The sequence below is a fragment of the Humulus lupulus genome, chromosome X (assembly GCF_963169125.1).
Source record: "Humulus lupulus chromosome X, drHumLupu1.1, whole genome shotgun sequence".
Lineage (NCBI taxonomy): Eukaryota > Viridiplantae > Streptophyta > Magnoliopsida > Rosales > Cannabaceae > Humulus > Humulus lupulus.
This window is the reverse complement of record NC_084802.1, coordinates 37,505,379-37,526,688: the sequence shown is the minus strand read 5'-3', so window position 1 is coordinate 37,526,688 and position 21,310 is coordinate 37,505,379. Positions and strand designations below refer to the sequence as shown.

At 36.7% G+C, this 21,310-nt stretch overlaps 1 protein-coding gene and 1 non-coding gene across 2 annotated transcripts; both read right to left on the bottom strand.

Moving 5' to 3' along the window:
* Positions 1–8,738: 8,738 nt before the first annotated feature.
* Positions 8,739–8,845, bottom strand: LOC133807597 (small nucleolar RNA R71). Its single transcript, XR_009879500.1, has one exon. It is a non-coding gene; the product is annotated as a small nucleolar RNA R71 (small nucleolar RNA).
* An 8,556-nt stretch (positions 8,846–17,401) lies between these two features.
* LOC133805719 (uncharacterized) lies at positions 17,402–18,502 on the bottom strand. The gene has a single exon (XM_062243881.1). The coding sequence runs from the start codon at positions 18,500–18,502 to the stop codon at positions 17,402–17,404; it is 1,101 nt and encodes a 366-aa protein (XP_062099865.1).
* Between the last annotated feature and the right edge of the window lie 2,808 nt (positions 18,503–21,310).

Below are 21,310 nucleotides of genomic sequence, written 5' to 3'. Positions count from 1 at the left end.
CCTGATCGGGAAATAAGTTCATCGTCAGCTCTTCTCTTCTCCGCGGCTATAAATAGTGCAAATCAAGATGCAAGAAGGGGATTGAGTCAAATCAATATGGATTTGGCCGAATCTAGCTAGTTGGCTCATTAAGTCAGTAACTATTCATCTTCTTCAATAGAGCTCTCACTCTCCATTGCTGTAACCGCCCAAAGAACAAGATCAAACTTGGTGTACTTGTTCTTGAGGGTTCAAAGTTCATCATCATCTTTTTAAAGTCAAACCATTATAAACCTTTGTTTCTTTCATTTATTACCACATTTATTTCTCATTCTTTGGTTCACTATTCACAGCCAAGATTCCACTCCAGATTTTACACACAAAACAACTCTTCATTCATTGCTCCGTGTAAGTTGACAAAAAAAAGAGTCAACATTTTGGTGCTTTCATTGAGAGTGTGAGTCTCAGAGTGAGATCTCGTCACCTACCACCCAAGGTTACCCACTCCCTCGGTGGTCATGGCACCTACACAGTACAACCAAAGAAAATGGCCTTTACGACCCCACCAACTCCTCCTCCTCTGAGGAACGTTAAGGAAGACCATCGTGAGAACTTAGAAGAGGGCAATGGCAACCACGTCCCCCAAGAGCCTGAAGCAGTTCAGGGGGACGTCGCCACCCTAAAAGAAGAGATTGCACGCTTGTGCGCTATGAACACCATCGCAGTAGCCAAGATGGCTGCCCAATGACAGGACATGGATCACCGCTGTTGACGGTAAAAACTCGTCAACGAACTTAGGTTGGAAAACTCAAGTGAACTTAGAAGAACATATACAAAAGTTATAGAAAAACAATGGAGGAAAACTTGTGTATTTCTCTTTTAATGATTTGGGGTTACAAAAATTTGCCAATCCCCTTCAATGATGAAATGAGGTCATATTTATAGGTGAGCTCTAATGACTCTTGGTACATTGTGGTCCCGAAGAGTCCAGGAGCTGCATATATAGGCTGCAGGTGGTAGTGGTGTTGGAGGAGTGGTGGTCGGCTCCATTATGTGTCAAGGGTCTGCAAAAGTACTCCTGCCATGGTACCATGTCGTACCTCCACTACTTGCCGGGTACAAACCTCATAGGAGTGCTTGGGGAGTCCTTACTATGCACCATTGTTGTACTACCACTACTTGTCTGGCGTGGATGTTGTGTCCATACCTGTACGAGCTCTTTGAGTCATAAGGAGGTTCTCACCCTCCCAAGATACATTGCTCCTATGAGCTTCAAGTATTGGACTTCTTATATGTTATCATGGATGACACACTTCGTTGTTCCCACCTCTTTTGACTTAATACTGAATTGTCATGAGGTCTTCTCTAACCTTCCTCGAATGCATGTTCAAGAGGTCCTTGACTCTGCATCTTGTGAGATCCACAAGGAAGGAGGTGCCCTGTTGGTGGTGCTTATCTTAGGGAGGGATATAAGGCCTCTTCAACGAGGCCTGCGACGTATGCTATGAGACATGATTCCTGCGACGAGGGTCTCACTTCAGTCCCCATGCACAAGACACTCGTGGCGCGAAGCACCCTTCCAGGCGCGAGGTGCCCTCTCAGGCGTAAGGCTCCTCCAGGGATGAGGCACCCTCCTGGCGCGAGGCCACTCCAGGCACAAGGCCCTTCCCAGGCGCAAGGTCCTTCCAAGCGTGAGGCACCCTCCTAGCGCGAGGCCCCTTTAGGCGCGAGGTGCTACCATCAATTTGAGGCCACAACCCATGCGAGAGGCCATCTCCTTTGGTGCTACTTTTCCTTGGTGCGAGCTGGCTTGTTGATGACGCATGACACTTTGAGTAAGGTGTCAGGTGACCTCGGACGGGGTGCGCTTGATGCCAGATTGTAATCTTTTGTTTCCTATGCTTATCTGATGCCTTGGGGGACATGCAATGAAGGTCTTTTAAGAGTGGGAATTTTTTGGCGTCCACATGTTGCTTGGTGGGTCAATTCTTACAGACCCTTACTTATTTTAGCATGGGATCATATATTTTTCCTTGTGGATTTTTGGCATCCACACTTGCTCCCTAGTCTATGAGGAGGTCTTTAGGTGCCCTTGTAGACTTATTATGATGCTACACTTACTATGCTCCGATGGTGTCGAGGTCCTTTTGAGCCCGCTTCTATATGCAGGAGCAAAATGGGTTCGATAGGTCTCTTTTTTGTGATAGCTTGCTGATGTTTTATCTGGACCGGTAGTAATAGTCTCTTCGGTGCATCTTGAATGTATTAGTAAGGATATGTTGACTCTTTGGGTTCTTGCTATCCTTTTATATATTTTCGCGCGCGCTTGTTATTTATTGCGAGGAGCGTCCTTCTCGTCATTATGCATAGTACTATTTTTACAAGGGTCTCTTTTAGGACCCTTTTTGGCTAGATGGCTTGGTGGCCACTCTAGGCTTATTGGTGGATGCTCTACCTGAGGCCTTTCTCCTCGTGGAGGTATCAGCCTTTATTAGGGGGTTATCCTTGTGAAACCTTTTGATTTTTTTTCACAAGCGTCTCTTGTCGGACACTTTTCGGCTAGACGGCTTGGTGGCCGCTCTAGGTTTATTGGTGGATGTCCCCCTTGAGGTCTTACCCCTGGTGGAGGTGTTAGCCTATCATGAGGTTGTCCTTGTAGAACCTTTTGGTTCCCTTGACATCCATAAGGGTAGCTAATCCTATGAATTCAAGAGGTGCTCTAGGTTTATCAGCAGATGTCCTCATTGAGACCATACCCCTCGCGGAGGTGTCTAGCCTTTGCTGTGAGGTTATCCCTATATGACCTTTTGGCTCCCTTGATATCTATAAGGGTTTCTAACCCTCATGAACTCAAGAGGTGCCTTGCAAGGTTTTTTTCTTTATTTTATTTATTTAGTTATTTTTTGCTATATACTCTGTGTTAGGAACGAGTTTCCTAATACGCAGCGGAAATGTGGTGTGGTTGGCCCAATGTACAACAAAATTTTTGTAACATATTTAAACTACCTTTAAATATGCGGATCCATTAATATACATACATTAATCATAAACAAGATACTAATAGAAATCATACCTCTTGAAGCCTATCAAGTGTCCTTGCTATCTTTTCGTATTTAGAACGATCTTCCTATCCAAGCCGCTCCCACGTACTCACACCAAGATCTTCCAAAGCGTTCTCTACACCTCAAGAAATGTGTGGGCACTTAGAGAATGAAGGATAGTTTATTTGTGATTCTTCTTGATCTACTCAACTCATGAGATCAAGAGAATAGGCCTGAGAATTGGTTCTTTATTTTCAGGGAGAGAGAAAACTATCGTTCTATTTTTCACATAGCGAATGTTCTGAGTTGTCTCACACTCACTTCTCTTATTTTGAATAATAATCTGACCAGTCTTACTTAACAGAAAATATTCAAAATTTAAAAATAAATCTGTAACCATTTTACAATTTACTTTTTAATTAATTAATTATTCCATTAATGAAAAAATCCAAAAACCAATTTTCGAATTATCCATTAATTAATTAATTAAATAAATAAAATTGAAAATCCCATCCCTGAAAAACACTGGTGCTACACGCCACACACAGTCCTGGACTGTGTGTGAACGTGTAGCTTCCTAATTTCTAGGGATATTTGTTTTACAAATTTTATTTAATTATTTATTCAAATTTCTTTGTCAGATAAGATCTAACAACCTGATAGCTAATTCAAATTTGAATTCAAATGAACTATCTTTTTAATTAATTATCAAATATAATTAATTATTTGAATAAATATCAATCTTTTAAATTCAAATCCAATTAGAACTTATCAGATTATTTTCTCCCACTCAAATAAAGATATTTAATTAATTCTACCAATTAATTAAATCCAAAATTTTCAAAAATAAATATTTAATTAATCATAATTTCAAAAATTACAATTAATTAATTATTTAATTAAATTTCGAAATTAAATTTAATTATTTAGTATAATTTCGAAAATTATACAATAATTAAATATTAATTAATTTTGTTAACTACAACTAATTTGTAATTAATTAATTAATCACTATTATCATATAATTGCATATTTGGCCTGAAGAACAAGTTTCTTCTTAAATATGTCTTTAAACTATTTTCCCTTCATATCAACTCTTACCTTGAACAGTGTTGATAGAGCCGCTATGGGGACCTATGGACCTATAATTCCAAGCTCCAATAAATTTGAGATTATTAATTAAACTCTTTAATTAAATAATCTTAATTTATTAATCTCATGATTATTCCACTATAAATATGAGACTACACTCTTGTAATTATAGACATTTCATTTACTGAGTACTTTATAATCATAAAGCGTCCATTGATATAATCATTGCATACAACTTGACCCTCTAATAATGGTTCATAATTAATCGGGAAGAAAATTAACGTTTTACCCTTTTAATTATCTCTTGTTTCCTTAAGTACCATTGACTCTACTAGTGAAGGTTAATTCATAACTAAATTATGAATTTGAGCTCAATAACCTTTCAGTCCCAAAAGTCAACCCTTAAGAGAACCATCATTCAATCTCTTGCGAGAAGGTATAGATTCCATATCTGTATACTATGTCCCCAGCCATCTATATTAATGAGTTCCCAAAACAAAAGTTTTTAGCCTGATCATTCTGACAGACCCTAACAAGTGAATCAAAGAACTCATATAACATAAACAGGAGTTCATAGTAACCTCAGGATTAAGATCTATTTGTATATGATCATCAGTTGATATATTTAATTAATACTTCGAAACGGTATTTAACTAAGTATTAATAAACATATCTGGTCCAGTTCTATATATTCTCTAATATATAAAGCACCTCCACTAAAGTGTCCTACCACACTAGTGATCCGGATCTTGATCACATGTATTCATAATACTAGTGGACCGTACTTGCAGTAATTAATCTAAAGATTCCATAACTTTATTTTACTACGAACTATTCAAGTTCATTTATCTCAAACACAATCCTCTCGTACTAATACGTGTTTGAGATTACATACATGAACTTAGGAATTTTCCTGATATTTACATAATATTATCATAGAATAATATAGTCTATAAAATATATGCATAACAAATTCAATTTATTTATTTATTTCATGAAAACAATGTTTACTACATATGCTTTCAAGGCACATCTCCAACACTCTGCCCCCCAAGCGGTTGGCGAGATTCATCTCGTCGGACACTTTGATCATTTTTCTCATGTACTTTGATAATTTCAATTGGCAATGGGTATACAATAGGCAGATATATGCTCGCGTAAATGAGGAGTGTGACGCGCCAATAAGAAATATATTCATTAAGAATGAGTAGAGTACATAAGTATTCATGGCAACAATGTGTCTACTTCGTACCAGGGCAACTAGGTGACTGATAACTCTGCAAAATAGAGTTATTTTACCACTTTTTATGAGCTAATTGTTGCTCAGTTCTTGAGTTATTAATTGATTTATTAAGTTTTTAAGTAATTTTACATTTATTAGTCTTATTGTAATTTTCTATATTTTTATATGTTTTTATAGATATTTTATTGTGTTATGTTGTAATTGAATTAGTTAAAATTAGTATTGTTAGTTTGAATGTTAAAAATTTGATTTTATTGAAAAGTGAATGTTATGTAAATTAAATTTTAATTAATGTTTTCATGGGAGTTATATGGTATATTTTATTAATGAAAATATTTAATTTTAATTTAGTTTATAATTTATTTTGTAGGAGAATTATTTCATTTGTGGCATTTTTGTGGAAAAAAACAAAGAGATGGATAATGGCATTTTTGAAGTTTGCTTAGCCAACCCAAGCCTGGCCCAAGGCCCAAGCCCACGCTAGAAGCTCCCTCCATCAGCACCTCCTAGCTTCTCTCCCTCATGCTCCACCACGTTGAGCTCACGTGTGATACTTCCCCATTCAGCATATATGACTTCCACCAAGTCACATATCCTTCCCACTCCCAGCAAGCTTCCACGTGACCAAGCAGCCATGGTCTCCTCTTCTCTGCATCAATCAAGAAGCCCAATCATGCCAGGCCCATTTCCTCACAGCCACCTCCTCTCAGCATTAGCCCAAGCCCAACCACGTGAAGCATTGAACTCCAGGCCCGCCAGCAAGCTTCACTGCCCCAGCCGCCTGGTGTACCGTACACCACCTCTTGAGCCCATAAATTTGCTTATTGTCCCCTTGTCTAAAATGCCACCTTTTTACCCACTTGTCTACACACTTTTACCCCAAAATCATCATCACTCCTACAATTTACCCCTATTTACCATATTATTATTATTTTAATCAATTTACTTAATTTAAATTGATTATTTTAATAATGTCATTTTTGCTATAAATAAGGGTTTTGAAGACCATTTTTTGGGGTGCTTAATGTTTTTGGTTACCATCTTTTTCTCCCATTTTCTCTCTACCATTCTCTCTTCCATTTGGGTTTTTCAAGAGCATTTTGCAAGTATGTATGTCATTTATTTTGTAATTTCTACTCTAGTTATGTGCTTCTAATTTTTTTCATAAGATTATTAAGATCATGATGAAGCAACTTGTAACTAGGTAATATTTATGTTGTATGTTGATTTCCCTTGTAATGCAACAAAGTCTATGGATTTTTCTTCTTCATATATTTCTTTCATCTTAAATATCTTGTATTTTAGATTGTTAGAACATATTTACACTTTGTTCTTCATTAGTGCATAAACATAATATTCTTTGTGTAAGATGTGTCATTAAATTGTACACATCCATGCTTAGAACAAAAATATTATGTTTTGCCTTATAAATAATGTTCATTGATTTATTTGTTATTTCATTAGATTGATTTACACTAAATGCTTTGAAATTATAATTTTGAAAAGTGAAGAAAAATCCTATCTTTTTATAAGAAATTGTGTTTAAAATTATAAATCTTTTTGAAAAAGGATAGTTTAAATTATTTTAACTATCACTAAAACTTGGGAATCAATATACTAATAAATATTATTAAACTTACATTTTGTGGATTCTAGTATCTTAGTAATCTTTTCTTTTAACACTTATTGTCAAATCATTATTGGTTTATTTTCATTCTCTTAAATAGCTTTATTTTTCAATCTTTTATTTTATGTTCATAATATTAAAACTCATCAATCTTTGGAACTAGGTTAGAATTTATTACTTTTGATTTAAAATAGTTTTCTTTTTTTATTTTAGACAACTCCTTTGGGTTCGATCTCGTGCTTACACGAAAACTATTCTATGAATACGATTCGTGCACTTGTGAGTATAAATTTTTAAACATACCCGTTTTGGGTCAATCAAGTTTTTGGCGTCGTTGCCGGGGAGTTGCAAGAGAAAAGAAACGAAAATTATCTCAAGGTTAGTAAATTCTTCTACTAGTTATTTTAATTTTTGCACTTAAAAAATAAAAATAAAAACGAAAAAAATATATATCTATAAAAAACTAAAAAAAAAAAGATAAAAAGAAATTTGGGACGGTTCAACCACCCATACAAAAAAAAAATATACTTCTATTTCTATATTTATTGTTTTTTTAGTTGACGGCACTTGTGCCTCCTATCTATCCTTTTAATTTTTATAGTCGATGGCACTTGTGCCTCCTAATTTTGGTATAATTTTGTTGTAATTTTATTTCTTTTATATCTTTGTTAGTTGACGGCACTTGTGCCTCCTAACATTTGTTGTAATTTTCTTTATTTATATTATTGTAATTTTTATTTTATTTAATTTCCGCAAATTACTAGTTGATGGCAATTTTGCCTCCTAGCCCTCTATCTTATGTTTAAGTTGATGGCACTTGTGCCTCCTAGTTTTTACCTTAATTTTGTTATGGTTGATGGCATGCTATGCCTCCCTACTCTTGCCTAAATTTTAGTCTTATTTAATTTTTGCCTTATTTTTCTTTGTCTTCTTTAAATATTTTAGTGTAATATTGTGAAAAATACTTGAAAAAAAAAAAAGAGAAACCTAAATCTTGTCCTTTCACCATAAGCAATTTTTGCTTAAAGGAAATTTGAACAAAATTCCCATCCGCCTCTACTAATTAACCTCGGGGAGTTGTTAGTAGTGCGCGAGTAAGTGGAATCAAATAGGCCTGGGGACAAGTAAACCATAAGAATTATATTGTTGTGAAATCTCTAAAAATTCTAAGTATGCTCTGTGGTTGCGGTTTTAACTGATCTTCCACATCAGAAAATTGCTTGTTTGAGATTTTCCTTGTTGCCTTGTTTGTGAAAATTGTATGCATCATTGGGAACGTAACTCTAAAAAACGATTAGTAAAAAGACGTTTATCTTTGTTTGAACTTGAAAGTGTTAGTAAAAATTTGAGCATCATGGAACCTATTGCTAATCCTATTGATGAAAATGTTGTGCCTGAAAAAACTTTGCTTGAATATTTTGCACCTATTTCATCTAATGCTCCTTCATGCATTGTTTTACCTACTACTTCTGCTACTCATTTTGAGCTTAAACCCGCAATCATTCAATTATTGCCATCTTTTTATGGGTTAGATAGAGAGGATCCTTACATGCATTTCAAAGATTTCTTAGAAATTTGCTCAACATTTAAATTTCAAAATTTTTCTGATGAGTCAGTCAAACTAAGATTGTTTCCTTTTTCATTAAAAGACAAATCAAAAGTTTGGTTAAATTCCCTTCCCACGGGGTCTATAACTACATGGGATCAACTTTATAATAAATTCTTACTGAAATTTTTTCCTATGTCTAAAACTGATAGTCTAAGGAGAGAAATCTCCGAGTTTTTTCAAAAAGATAATGAAGAGTTTTATGAATGTTGGGAAAGATTTAAAGATTTATTATTAAAATGTCCTCATCATGGTTTTGAAAAATGGAGACTTGTAAAATATTTTTATGATGGTTTGACTCCCTCTAATCGTCAAATGATTCAATCTATGCATACTGGAAATTTTTTAAAATTTCAAGGACAAGAGGCGTGGGACGCCCTTGAAGATTTATCTGTCAATTCACAACAATGGAATTATTTTGATCCTAGGTCTAGGTCAACTAATTCACCAAAAAGAGGAGGAAGGTATGAAGTAAAAGAAGAATTAGAATTAAGAACATCCTTAGACAAATTAGCGAGAAAAGTAGAAGCTTTAGCCATAAGCCAAACTATAAACTCTCCAATTCAACTTAGAAAAGATGTTTGTTCTATATGTTCTAGTCCTTGCCATAATGCCCAATCATGCCCTTCCTACCAAGAAGCCTTTTCTGAGGAAGCCAATGCTCTTCATTCTTATGGGAAACCAAATGATAGCCCATTTTCGTCCACCTACAATCCAAATTGGAGAAACCATCCAAACTTTTCATGGAGACAAAACCAACCCCAAATGAATCAAGGGCACCAATACAACACACAAAACCAAGCTCATGCCCCACAAAATCAACCATATCCGCAACAAAGAAAACCTTCCTTAGAAGATACTTTACAACAATTTATGCAATCCACTCAACAAATCCTACAAAATCAATCTCAATCAATTACCAAACTCGAGACACAAGTAGGACAACTCGCCACTGCTTTAGCTGATAGAGAGAAAGGAACATTCCCTAGTCAACCTATCCCTAATCCAAAAGGTCAATATGAGATAGGAAAGTCTAGTCATAATGGAGAAGTCAAATCAATTTCAACTCTTAGGTCTGGAAAGAAAATTGTCAAACCCGATTACATACCCGAGGTTGAAAACGAAAAAGAAAAAGAAAAGAGTCAGCCTTCTAGTTCTAATGCCAATGACTTTTCAAACAAGGAAACTCCAATCCATCCTTTCATTCCAAAAGCCCCATTCCCACAAAGATTACTTCCAATTAAAAAAGGCGGCCAATACAATGACATCTTAGAAGTTTTTAAACAAGTTAGTATCAATATCCCTTTCTTAGATGCCATTAAACAAATTCCTGCCTACTCTAAATTTTTAAAGGATCTTTGTACTGTTAAAAGAAACACTAATGTTCCTAAAAAGGCGTTTTTAACTGAACAAGCTAGTTCCATTATCCAATATAAGAGTCTTGTTAAATATAAAGATCCTGGGTGTCCCACAATTTCATGCATTATTGGTGATCATTTTATTAACAAAGCTTTACTTGATTTGGGTGCTAGTGTGAATTTATTGCCTTATTCTGTTTATAAGCAACTTGGTCTTGGTGAGCTAAAACCTACCTCTATAACTCTTCAATTAGCCGATCGTTCTGTGAAAATTCCTAGAGGCATTATAGAGGATGTTTTGATAAAAGTTGATAAATTTTATTTTCCTGTTGACTTCATTGTTCTTGATACTCAACCTGTGGAAAATATGCATGCTCAAATTCCTATCATTTTAGGTAGACCATTCTTAGCTACATCTAATGCAATCATAAATTGTCGTAATGGTGTTTTGAAATTATCTTTTGGAAATATGACTGTTGAATTGAATGTTTTTAATGTGGTTAAATCTGTTGAGTGTGAAGAAGTTCATGAAGTTAACATGATAGATAGTATTTGTGAAGATAATGGAAATGACCTATTTGATTTTTGTGAAAAATACTTTGGTATGAACTTGCATGTTGATGACTTTAATGATGATGTGAATGCTTTGCTAGAGCCTATGCCCTTAAATGAAACCAAAGTTGAAACTTTTTCACCCTTAGATCATGTTCAATCAATTTCTGAGCCTCCAAAGTTAGACCTTAAACCTTTACCAGAAAATTTAAAATATGCTTTTCTAGGAGAATCTGAAACCTTACCTGTTATCATAGCATCTGCTTTAGATAAAGAACAAGAAAATAAGTTGTTAGATGTCCTTAGAAAACATAAAGAACCCATAGGTTGGACCATTGGAGACATTAAAGGAATTAGCCCATCCATATGTATGCATAGAATCCATCTAGAAGAGAATGCTAAAACCTCTCGGGAATGTCAAAGAAGATTAAATCCAAATATGAAAGAAGTAGTTAGAGAAGAGGTCATAAAATTGTTAGACGTAGGTATCATTTACCCTATTTCTGATAGTCAATGGGTTAGTCCAGTTCAAGTTGTGCCTAAGAAGTCTGGGATCACAGTTGTTGAAAATGAGAAAAATGAATTAATCCCTACTAGAGTACAAACAAGGTGGAGAGTGTGCATAGATTATAGAAAGCTGAATAACGTTACTAGAAAAGACCATTTTCCATTACCTTTTATTGATCAAATGCTTGAACGATTAGCTGGCCATGCATATTATTGCTTTCTTGATGGGTATTCGGGGTATAACCAAATCCCCATCGCCCCAGAAGATCAAGAAAAGACTACTTTTACATGCCCTTTTGGAACTTTTGCATATCGTCGCATGCCCTTTGGATTATGCAATGCACCTGCGACCTTTCAAAGGTGTATGATTTCAATTTTTTCTGACATGGTTGAAAGATTTCTTGAAGTATTTATGGATGATTTTTCTGTGTTTGGTTCCTCTTTTGATGAATGTTTGGACCATCTTTCACTTGTTTTAATTCGTTGCAAAGAGAAAAACCTTGTGCTTAACTGGGAAAAATGTCATTTTATGGTTAAAAAAGGAATTGTTTTAGGTCATGTAATCACATCTGATGGAATAGAAGTTGATAAAGCTAAAGTTGATCTTATTTCAAAACTTCCCCCACCTAAAATTGTGAAAGAAATTAGATCATTCTTAGGCCATGCCGGTTTTTATAGAAGATTTATAAAAGACTTTAGCAAAATTTCTCGGCCTTTATGCCATTTACTTGGAAAAGAAAATGCTTTTGTCTTTGATAATAATTTCCATGTTGCCTTTGAAAAATTAAAAAATTTGTTGACTACTGCACCCATTATTCGACCTCCTGATTGGAAAATACCTTTTGAAATAATGTGTGATGCTTCTGATTATGCTATAGGTGCTATCTTAGGGCAAAGACTTGAAAAAATACCTCATGTAATTTACTATGCTAGCAAAACTTTGAATGATGCTCAATTAAATTACTCCACAACCGAAAAAGAATTGCTTGCTGTTGTTTTTGCATTGGAGAAATTTAGATCTTATCTGTTAGGGTCTAAAATTATTGTCTACTCTGATCATGCTGCATTAAAATATCTCTTATCAAAAAAAGATGCTAAGTCTCGTTTGATCCGTTGGATCCTGCTTTTACAAGAATTCAACTTAGAAATACGTGATAAAAAAGGATTTGAAAATGTTGTTGCTGATCATTTATCTAGACTAGTTGTTGAAACTATACATGATCCCACTTCTATCACTGAAACTTTTCCTGATGAACAATTGATGCATATTTCTTCATTGCCTTGGTATGCTGATATTGTTAATTATTTGGTCACTAAAGAAATACCATCTCATTGGTCTAAGCATGATAAATCTAAATTTTATTCTGAGGTGAAAAACTTTATTTGGGATGATCCTTACTTGTTTAAATACTGCCCTGATCAAATAATTAGAAGATGCATTCCAAACTGTGATCAATCTAAAATCATATCTTTTTGTCATGATCATGCATGTGGAGGACATTTTAGTGGTAAGAAAACAGCTGCTAAAGTTTTACAATGTGGTTGTTATTGGCCTACTATCTTTCATGATACATATGTTTATTGTAAAGCTTGTGAACGTTGCCAAAAGTTAGGAAGTTTAACTAAAAGAAACATGATGCCTTTAAATCCTATTCTTATTATTGACATATTTGATGTTTGGGGCATTGATTTTATGGGACCATTTCCTAACTCTTTTGGTAATCTTTATATTCTTGTTGGAGTTGATTATGTGTCTAAATGGGTTGAAGCTATTGCATGCCACACTAATGACCACAAAGTTGTGCTTCGTTTTTTGAAAGAAAATATATTTTCCCGTTTTGGTTCACCACGTGCTATAATTAGTGATAATGGTACACACTTTTGTAATAGGCCATTTGAACATTTGATGAAATAATATGGCATTACACATAAAGTCTCAACACCATATCACCCACAAACTAGTGGTCAAGTTGAAGTGTCTAATAGGGAAGTTAAGCACATTTTAGAAAAAACTGTGAACCCAACTAGGAAAGATTGGTCCTTAAGACTCACTGATGCATTATGGGCGTATCGTACCGCGTACAAAACACCCATTGGCATGTCACCCTACAGACTTGTGAATGGGAAGGCGTGCCACTTACCTGTTGAGTTAGAACATAGAGCATTTTGGGCAATTAAGCAGTTAAACTTTTCTTTAGACAAGGCAGGTGAGAAACGAAAACTTCAACTAAATGAACTAGACGAAATTAGGAATGATGCATATGACTATTCAAAAAAGTATAAGGATCGCATGAAATTTTACCATGATAAAAATATTTTGAGAAAAGATTTTTATCCAGGTCAGAAAGTCCTTTTATACAACTCTCGTTTGCATTTATTCCCGGGAAAGTTACGCTCTAGGTGGTCCGGTCCTTACATTGTTCGTATTGTTTTTCCACGTGGAGCTATTGAAATTGAAAATCCTAAAAATGGTGATATATTTAAAGTTAATGGACAAAAATTAAAACCATTTTTAGAATTAAAATCTGATGAAGTGGATGAGATACTCCTTGAGGACCCTGTTTACCATGTTCTTTGATTCCTGTGTGATCTTGATAACTTGTGTTTTATTTGTATTATTGTTTTATGTGTAATTTAATTTTTGTTCGTTGTATCTTGTTCTCTTTTCGCAATGCACAATATCGAGGTACGACCATTCTAAACTTTACACTCTTGTCAATTTTAATTTATATTTATATTTTGACACATTGAGGACAATGCTTAAATTAAGTTTGGGGGTATCGAGTTTTATTGTGTTTTATTTATGTTATTTATGTTTGTTTGAAAAAATATATATATATTTATATGTTGTTGTTTTGTTAATTTTTTTTTATTTGTTCATTTTCATAAAAATTCAAAATATATATATATTTAAAAAAAAAAAAAAATTTGGTGATAGTTTTCATTTTCAATGATAAAAATTCTGATTGAGTGTGAAATTAATTCTCTTAAAAATATGAATAATTTTTAAGCTTTGTTTTTAATTATAGGGTCAATTTTGCTTGTAACAAAAATTACATTTTTCATAAACACTCTTATTTCCTATAAGTTTAAGTGAAAAATAATTTTAATGAAAACCTATTTTCTAAAAGCAAAATTGACAATTTAATTAATTACATAAGCTTAACTTTTATTCATAATAATTTCTGAGATTTATTTTCATTGTGCAATTTTTGAGAAAATCATTTTTATATCACCAATAAAAAAAAAAATAGGTGTATTTTAATTTTTCTTTTACTTGAGGACTAGCAAAACTTTAAGTTTGGGGGTGTGATAACTCTACAAAATAGAGTTATTTTACCACTTTTTATGTGCTAATTGTTGCTCAGTTCTTGAGTTATTAATTGATTTATTAAGTTTTTAAGTAATTTTGCATTTATTAGTCTTATTGTAATTTTCTAGATTTTTATATGTTTTTATAGATATTTTATTGTGTTATGTTGTAATTGAATTAGTTAAAATTAGTATTGTTAGTTTGAATGTTAAAAATTTGATTTTATTGAAAAGTGAATGTTATGTAAATTAAATTTTAATTAATGTTTTCATGGGAGTTATATGGTATATTTTATTAATGAAAATATTTAATTTTAATTTAGTTTATAATTTATTTTGTAGGAGAATTATTTCATTTGTGGCATTTTTGTGGAAAAAAACAAAGAGATGGATAATGGCATTTTTGAAGTTTGCTTAGCCAACCCAAGCCTGGCCCAAGGCCCAAGCCCACTCTAGAAGCTCCCTCCATCAGCACCTCCTAGCTTCTCTCCCTCATGCTCCACCACGTTGAGCTCACGTGTGATACTTCCCCATTCAGCATATATGACTTCCACCAAGTCACATATCCTTCCCACTCCCAGCAAGCTTCCACGTGACCAAGCAGCCATGGTCTCCTCTTCTCTGCATCAATCAAGAAGCCCAATCATGCCAGGCCCATTTCCTCACAGCCACCTCCTCTCAGCATTGGCCCAAGCCCAACCACATGAAGCATTGAACTCCAGGCCCGCCAGCAAGCTTCACTGCCCCAGCCGCCTGGTGTACCGTACACCACCTCTTGAGCCCATAAATTTGCTTATTGTCCCCTTGTCTAAAATGCCACCTTTTTACCCACTTGTCTACACACTTTTACCCCAAAATCATCATCACTCCTACAATTTACCCCTATTTACCATATTATTATTATTTTAATCAATTTACTTAATTTAAATTGATTATTTTAATAATGTCATTTTTGCTATAAATAAGGGTTTTGAAGACCATTTTTTGAGGTGCTTAATGTTTTTGGTTACTATCTTTTTCTCCCATTTTCTCTCTACCATTCTCTCTTCCATTTGGGTTTTTCAAGAGCATTTTGCAAGTATGTATGTCATTTATTTTGTAATTTCTACTCTAGTTATGTGCTTCTAATCTTTTTCATAAGATTATTAAGATCATGATGAAGCAACTTGTAACTAGGTAATATTTATGTTGTATGTTGATTTCCCTTGTAATGCAACAAAGTCTATGGATTTTTCTTCTTCATATATTTCTTTCATCTTAAATATCTTGTATTTTAGATTGTTAGAACATATTTACACTTTGTTCTTCATTAGTGCATAAACATAATATTCTTTGTGTAAGATGTGTCATTAAATTGTACACATCCATGCTTAGAACAAAAATATTATGTTTTGCCTTATAAATAATGTTAATTGATTTATTTGTTATTTCATTAGATTGATTTACACTAAATGCTTTGAAATTATAATTTTGAAAAGTGAAGAAAAATCCTATCTTTTTATAAGAAATTGTGTTTAAAATTATAAATCTTTTTGAAAAAGGATAGTTTAAATTATTTTAACTATCACTAAAACTTGGGAATCAATATACTAATAAATATTATTAAACTTACATTTTGTGGATTCTAGTATCTTAGTAATCTTTTCTTTTAACACTTATTGTCAAATCATTATTGGTTTATTTTCATTCTCTTAAATAGCTTTATTTTTCAATCTTTTATTTTATGTTCATAATATTAAAACTCATCAATCTTTGGAACTAGGTTAGAATTTATTACTTTTGATTTAAAATAGTTTTCTTTTTTTATTTTAGACAACTCCTTTGGGTTCGATCTCGTGCTTACACGAAAACTATTCTATGAATACGATTCGTGCGCTTGCGAGTATAAATTTTTGAACATACCCGTTTTGGGTCCATCAGTGACCCCTTTAATTCATAGCTGCCTCTGATGGGAGGACTTAAAACTACGTTGGGAAGTTAACTAGGGTAACCTCTTTGATTCATTGTACAAAAAGTGGAGCTTTACCCGATATTCCCTCTCAGGCGCGTATCCTTAGCTGGTCACATTCATCCTCTGCTCGGATGCATTCTAAAGCTCTTTCATAGAAGTCACCTATGTCCTCTATTTCTCTCTTGAGCATACTTCCCCACATTTCGCTCTTCGGATGTACCCCTGCGGTGATGGCCATTCTCAACTCGTCCTTAGATAACCTTCCCACTTTGGCTACCTTTGCGTTGAAACACTATATATACTTTCTCAGGCTTTCATTTTCGCCTTGCTTCACATTGACGTGGTTCCTAGCGGGTGTCGCATAGTCAGGGAAGGCGCATTGTTGCGGGAGGCATTTCTCTCCTCGAGATGTCGTGCGCGATTTTTTGACGTGAGATGGGAGAGGTTCTTCTTGGATCTCCTTCAAAAGTGGAGATTTTCCATGGACTTATTGGCTTTCAGCTTCCTTTTTTGCGCAGCTGCTATCTGGTTTCTAAGGTTCTTCATCGTGTTGCCTAGCTCTTTCCTCCTTCTGTTTATCGAGTTCAGAAGGTCGCAGGCGGACGGAGCTTGGGTCTTTCTCTCCTTCATGAAAGAATTTGTGAGGACCTTCTTTCCTTTCACTCCATCTTATCTTTGTTGGGACATGCCTCTTTCGTCCCCCAGCTTCTTCCTCGAGGAGGCGGTATTCATATCATGCGTGTGCCCCCACTTCTTGACCGCACCTGTGGCAAGGAACCTTCATGGTGCTTTAGACATGGGGAACTACTCCTTAGAAGTTGGATTTTTCCACCGTCAATGGGGAAGGTCGTTTCCTTCTTTCCCTATTCTTCTCCTATATTCATGGTGGAAGGTACATCATATTTTTCTTGTGCCATGCAGTAGAGAACTTCTAGCATTTTTCGCACGGTCTCCTCTAATTTTTTATATTTTAGGCATAGCTCACCTATCTCTCTCTTATCCATTTCGATTCTGATCTCCTCAGTAACTCGAGGGTCTAATTCTTGTGGGTTTGGTTTCCTATGGATGACCATCGCCATCAGTCCCAGTGTCTTGGCGCGGAGAGAGGTGTTATAACATTCTTTTGCCTTCTTCTATTTTCCTTTATGCTTGCTATTCCTCCAGGAGTTGGGAATATAACAGACAGGTGGTAGATTGAGGTCACCGCTTTCAATTCTCTGGGAGGGTCTCCCCAATACTGCGTTGAAAGTTGAAGCACAATCTACTACAATGAAGTTTGAGATGACGGTGGTTTGTTTGGGTTGTTCCCCCACGATGAGAGCTAACCCAATTGTTCCTAAGGGTTGTATCGAGCTCCCAGTGAATCCATATAAGGAGGTGTGGCAAGGTCTACAGTTCTTGATTCCCAAGCCCATCTTCTCTAAAGCGAGTTGATATAAGATATCCACTAAACTTCCATTATCCATGAGGACATGGTGCACCTTTGTATTGGCTATATGGACGGTTAGCACCAAGGGGTTGCTGTAGGCGAAAAATTCTTTGGCATATGTACTTCTTCCTCTTCCTGACTCTCCTTTGAATGTTGGATCTCCAAAAACCTTTCTTACTTCCCCTTGTACCTCTGGGGCTCGTTCGTGGGCTCGTGGTGAAGCCGACCTACCCTCTGGTCTTGGGTTCTCTTTTGTAACATACCTACCCAGGTGCCCCCTGCGTATGAGCTCCTCAATTTCCACTTTCAAATGGTTACACTCTGCCGTGGTGTGGCCAATGTCCTTATGATACTGACAATACTTACCGGGATCTCTCTTCGATCGATCTCTCTTGATTGGTAGGGGTCTTCCGAAGGGGACCTGATTCTTATTTGTGACGAAGATATGTTCCCTAGTATGTGTTAGATCAGTATAAAAGGTGTGTTGGGTCTGCCTATGTTCATCCACATGTTTGGGTTTCCTCAAATGATTGTCTCTCAGCTCTTTGTAGGCTTTCTTTCTCTTTGCGCTATTTAGGCCTTCATGGGTTGAGGGTTTTAGGGATGGCTCGCTTTTTCCAGCATTAAGACTCTTGTGACCATCATCAACACTGATGTATTTTTGTGCCCGTTCGTAGAAGTCGTCTAGGCCAGTGACCTCATTCTTTAGCATGTTATCCCACAGCTTACTGCCTAAGCGCACTCTGACTGTAATGGCCATTTTTAACTCCTCTCGGGTCAGGCTTCCTACTTTAGCTGCCTCCATATTGAACCTATGGATATAGCTCTTTAGGCTCTCATCCTTTCCTTGTTTTACGTTAGCAAGGTTGGTGCCTGACATGGTGTAATCACGCATCGCGTGATGTTGCTGGAGAAATTCGTCGGAAAGTTGTTGCCAGGACCTGATGGACCTTGGCCGAGGGGTATTGAACCACTTGTATGTAGGTCTCTTCAATGTAATAGCGAAGCAGAGGCATCTAGCTCTACTATTAATTCCCCTTAACTTCATTAGGTAATTGAACACATAAAGATGGTACTTTGGAACCGTATTGCCCTTGTAGGGGGTCATGTGGGGCTCTTTGAAGTTGGCTGGGAGTCGCACGACTTAGATTTCTCTAGTGAAGGGTGACTCGTAATCAAACTCATCATCGAAAGCGTGCCCCCCTAGATGCGGTGATTATCTTGCTCCGTAGGCTCCTCATCTCGGTGTCTAAGCCTTATCTCCTTTTGTTAAAGGAGTCCCTCAAGTCGGATGGGTTAGCCTTTCCTTTCCTTTTGTCTTCTGGGGGAGCCACAGGAGGTGTGGTCCTCTTGCCCGAATTTCTCCTGTTGAGCTCCCTCAAGTCTAGGGGTATTTCCCTTGAACTGACCTTAACTTCGTTCTGAGGGTTAGCATCGTTCTTCCACCCTGGCCTCTTAGGCTGCTTCACCTGTCCGGGATGCTCATGCAACTTTGGCTAAAGGGTATTGCTAGTAAAGATTCGAGTCCTCCTGTCGTCCATAGGGACTGTGGTCTCTCCCCTCTCATGGCCTTTCTCCTTTCTCTTAGGAAGAGGCATGCTTTATTTTTTCTGTAACATGCCATTTAACACCTCTTGCATGTTTTCTAAGGTGGTTTCTATGCCTTTGGTTCTTTCGGTGTAACTCACGTATCTCATCCTTATAGAATCGAGTCCAAGAGCTAGAGCTTATGGAATGTACTCGGGGACTCTTATCGGGCCTGCACATTGAAGGACCCGGATTCAGTCGGCCAGAGTTCGGCATCGATGGTGGCCTTGGGGGAGGAAACACTCTCACTCCACCTGTAGGGGAGGATATTGGCCATGGACAGTCTCCATCAAGCTGGATAGCTGAAGTCTCCCTTTCGTCTTCAAGAGCCATAGGCTCCTTGGGTGCATCCACATTTTTGGGAGGTGGATGGTTCCTCATGGAAGCTTTCAGCTGATCTCCGTCTAGGTGGACATCAACCTCTTGTCGTTCTCTCAAATGCTTAGAATGTCTCGGCATCTTTCCCTACCAGAATCAATATAAGTACAGTGGCTTGAGTTTGAGTTTGGATTTGAGTTGGTTATTGGGATGTTTGGGATGCATATGTTGTGTAATAATGCTTTTGGGACTCAATTGGGACTTTGGGGTGATTTTGGAAGGTTTAGGTTTGGAGAAAATGCAACATATGCATCCCAAACATCCCAATAACCAACTCAAATCCAAACCCAAGGGACTTTGGGGAAACCTTGGGGTGATTTTGGAAGGTTTGGGTTTGGAGAAAACGTAGAAAAAACCCAGTTTTTCTAGGTCTGCGAAGAAGTGCTGCGACGCTGTTCTTTCGAGCCGCGATGCAGGGGTGTTCCAGGGCAGGGAGCCCTAGCTGTGTGTCGCGATGCTTGGGGGGGTTGCGTTGCAGCGCTAGACCAAATTTCAAGATCCCCAAAATCCAATTTTTAGGGTTTTTTCCCAAGGGCTCGGGGGGCGATTTCACCACCCCGCGTGGGGGAATCAGAGGTCCCGAGAGCACGGGATTGGTCCCGGGGTTCTATTATGGAATCTAATGTTGATAGGATATTCTCTATGGGTTGTGACTAGGTTATCGCTAATGCTCAGGAGAGGTTCTCGGGGGTCGTGCTTGCTTTCTTATTTACTTATCCTTGGACCAAAGGTAAGAAAATTGCACCCGATGCGTGAGATACGTGATTAGGGCTTGGTTCCATTGTTGAATGTATTATGATTAGGGATCAACCCAGCTATCAAATGTATTATGATTAGGGCTCGACCTAGCTATTAAATGTAATATGATTGGGGATCGACCCAACTGTTAAATGTAATTGATTGGGGCTTGGCCCAACTGTTGAATGTAATATGATTGGGACTTGACCCAATTGTTAAATGTAAACATGATTAGGGCTCAAGCCCAACTAATGAACATAATTATAATTATGCATGTGTATACTAGTGTATGTACGTTGTAATGTGTTGTATTTGTGTTTGATAAATGTGGTATATGTATGTCTGTCCCCGATTGGGAGGCCCGACTAATAAGTCGGAAGTCTGTATATCATGCCCAAAAGCTTGGCCTGTTAGTCAAGGGTATACTTGAATAAAAGGGGCCCAACTTATAAGCCGAGGGATTAAAAATGGCTCGACTTATAAGTCAAGGGGTTTACAAGGGCCGACTTATAAGTCGAGGGTTTACAAGGTCAACTTATAAGTCGAGGGATTTCATGACTCATCTTATAAGTCGAGGGTTTACAAGGCCGAGTTATAAGTCGAGGGTTCACAAGGCTCAACTTATGAGTCGAGGGTTTGCAAGGCTCGACTTATGAGCTGTGATGGGTATTATGCGCGTTAAGTGCGGGCCATTATGGCTAGGCCACCCCGGGAGTGAGTTATGCACTTGACTGGCTCAGATGGAATGAATGGGAGGGCATTATGCACTTGACTGGCTCAGATTCCATAGGAATGAAAGGGAGTGCGACACGCACTTGCGTGACCCTATGGTCACTTACTTGTACAGTGTGTATGCTTGGTTCTAGTTATTACTATTGAGCATGCTGTTATATTCTGTGGACTATCTGAA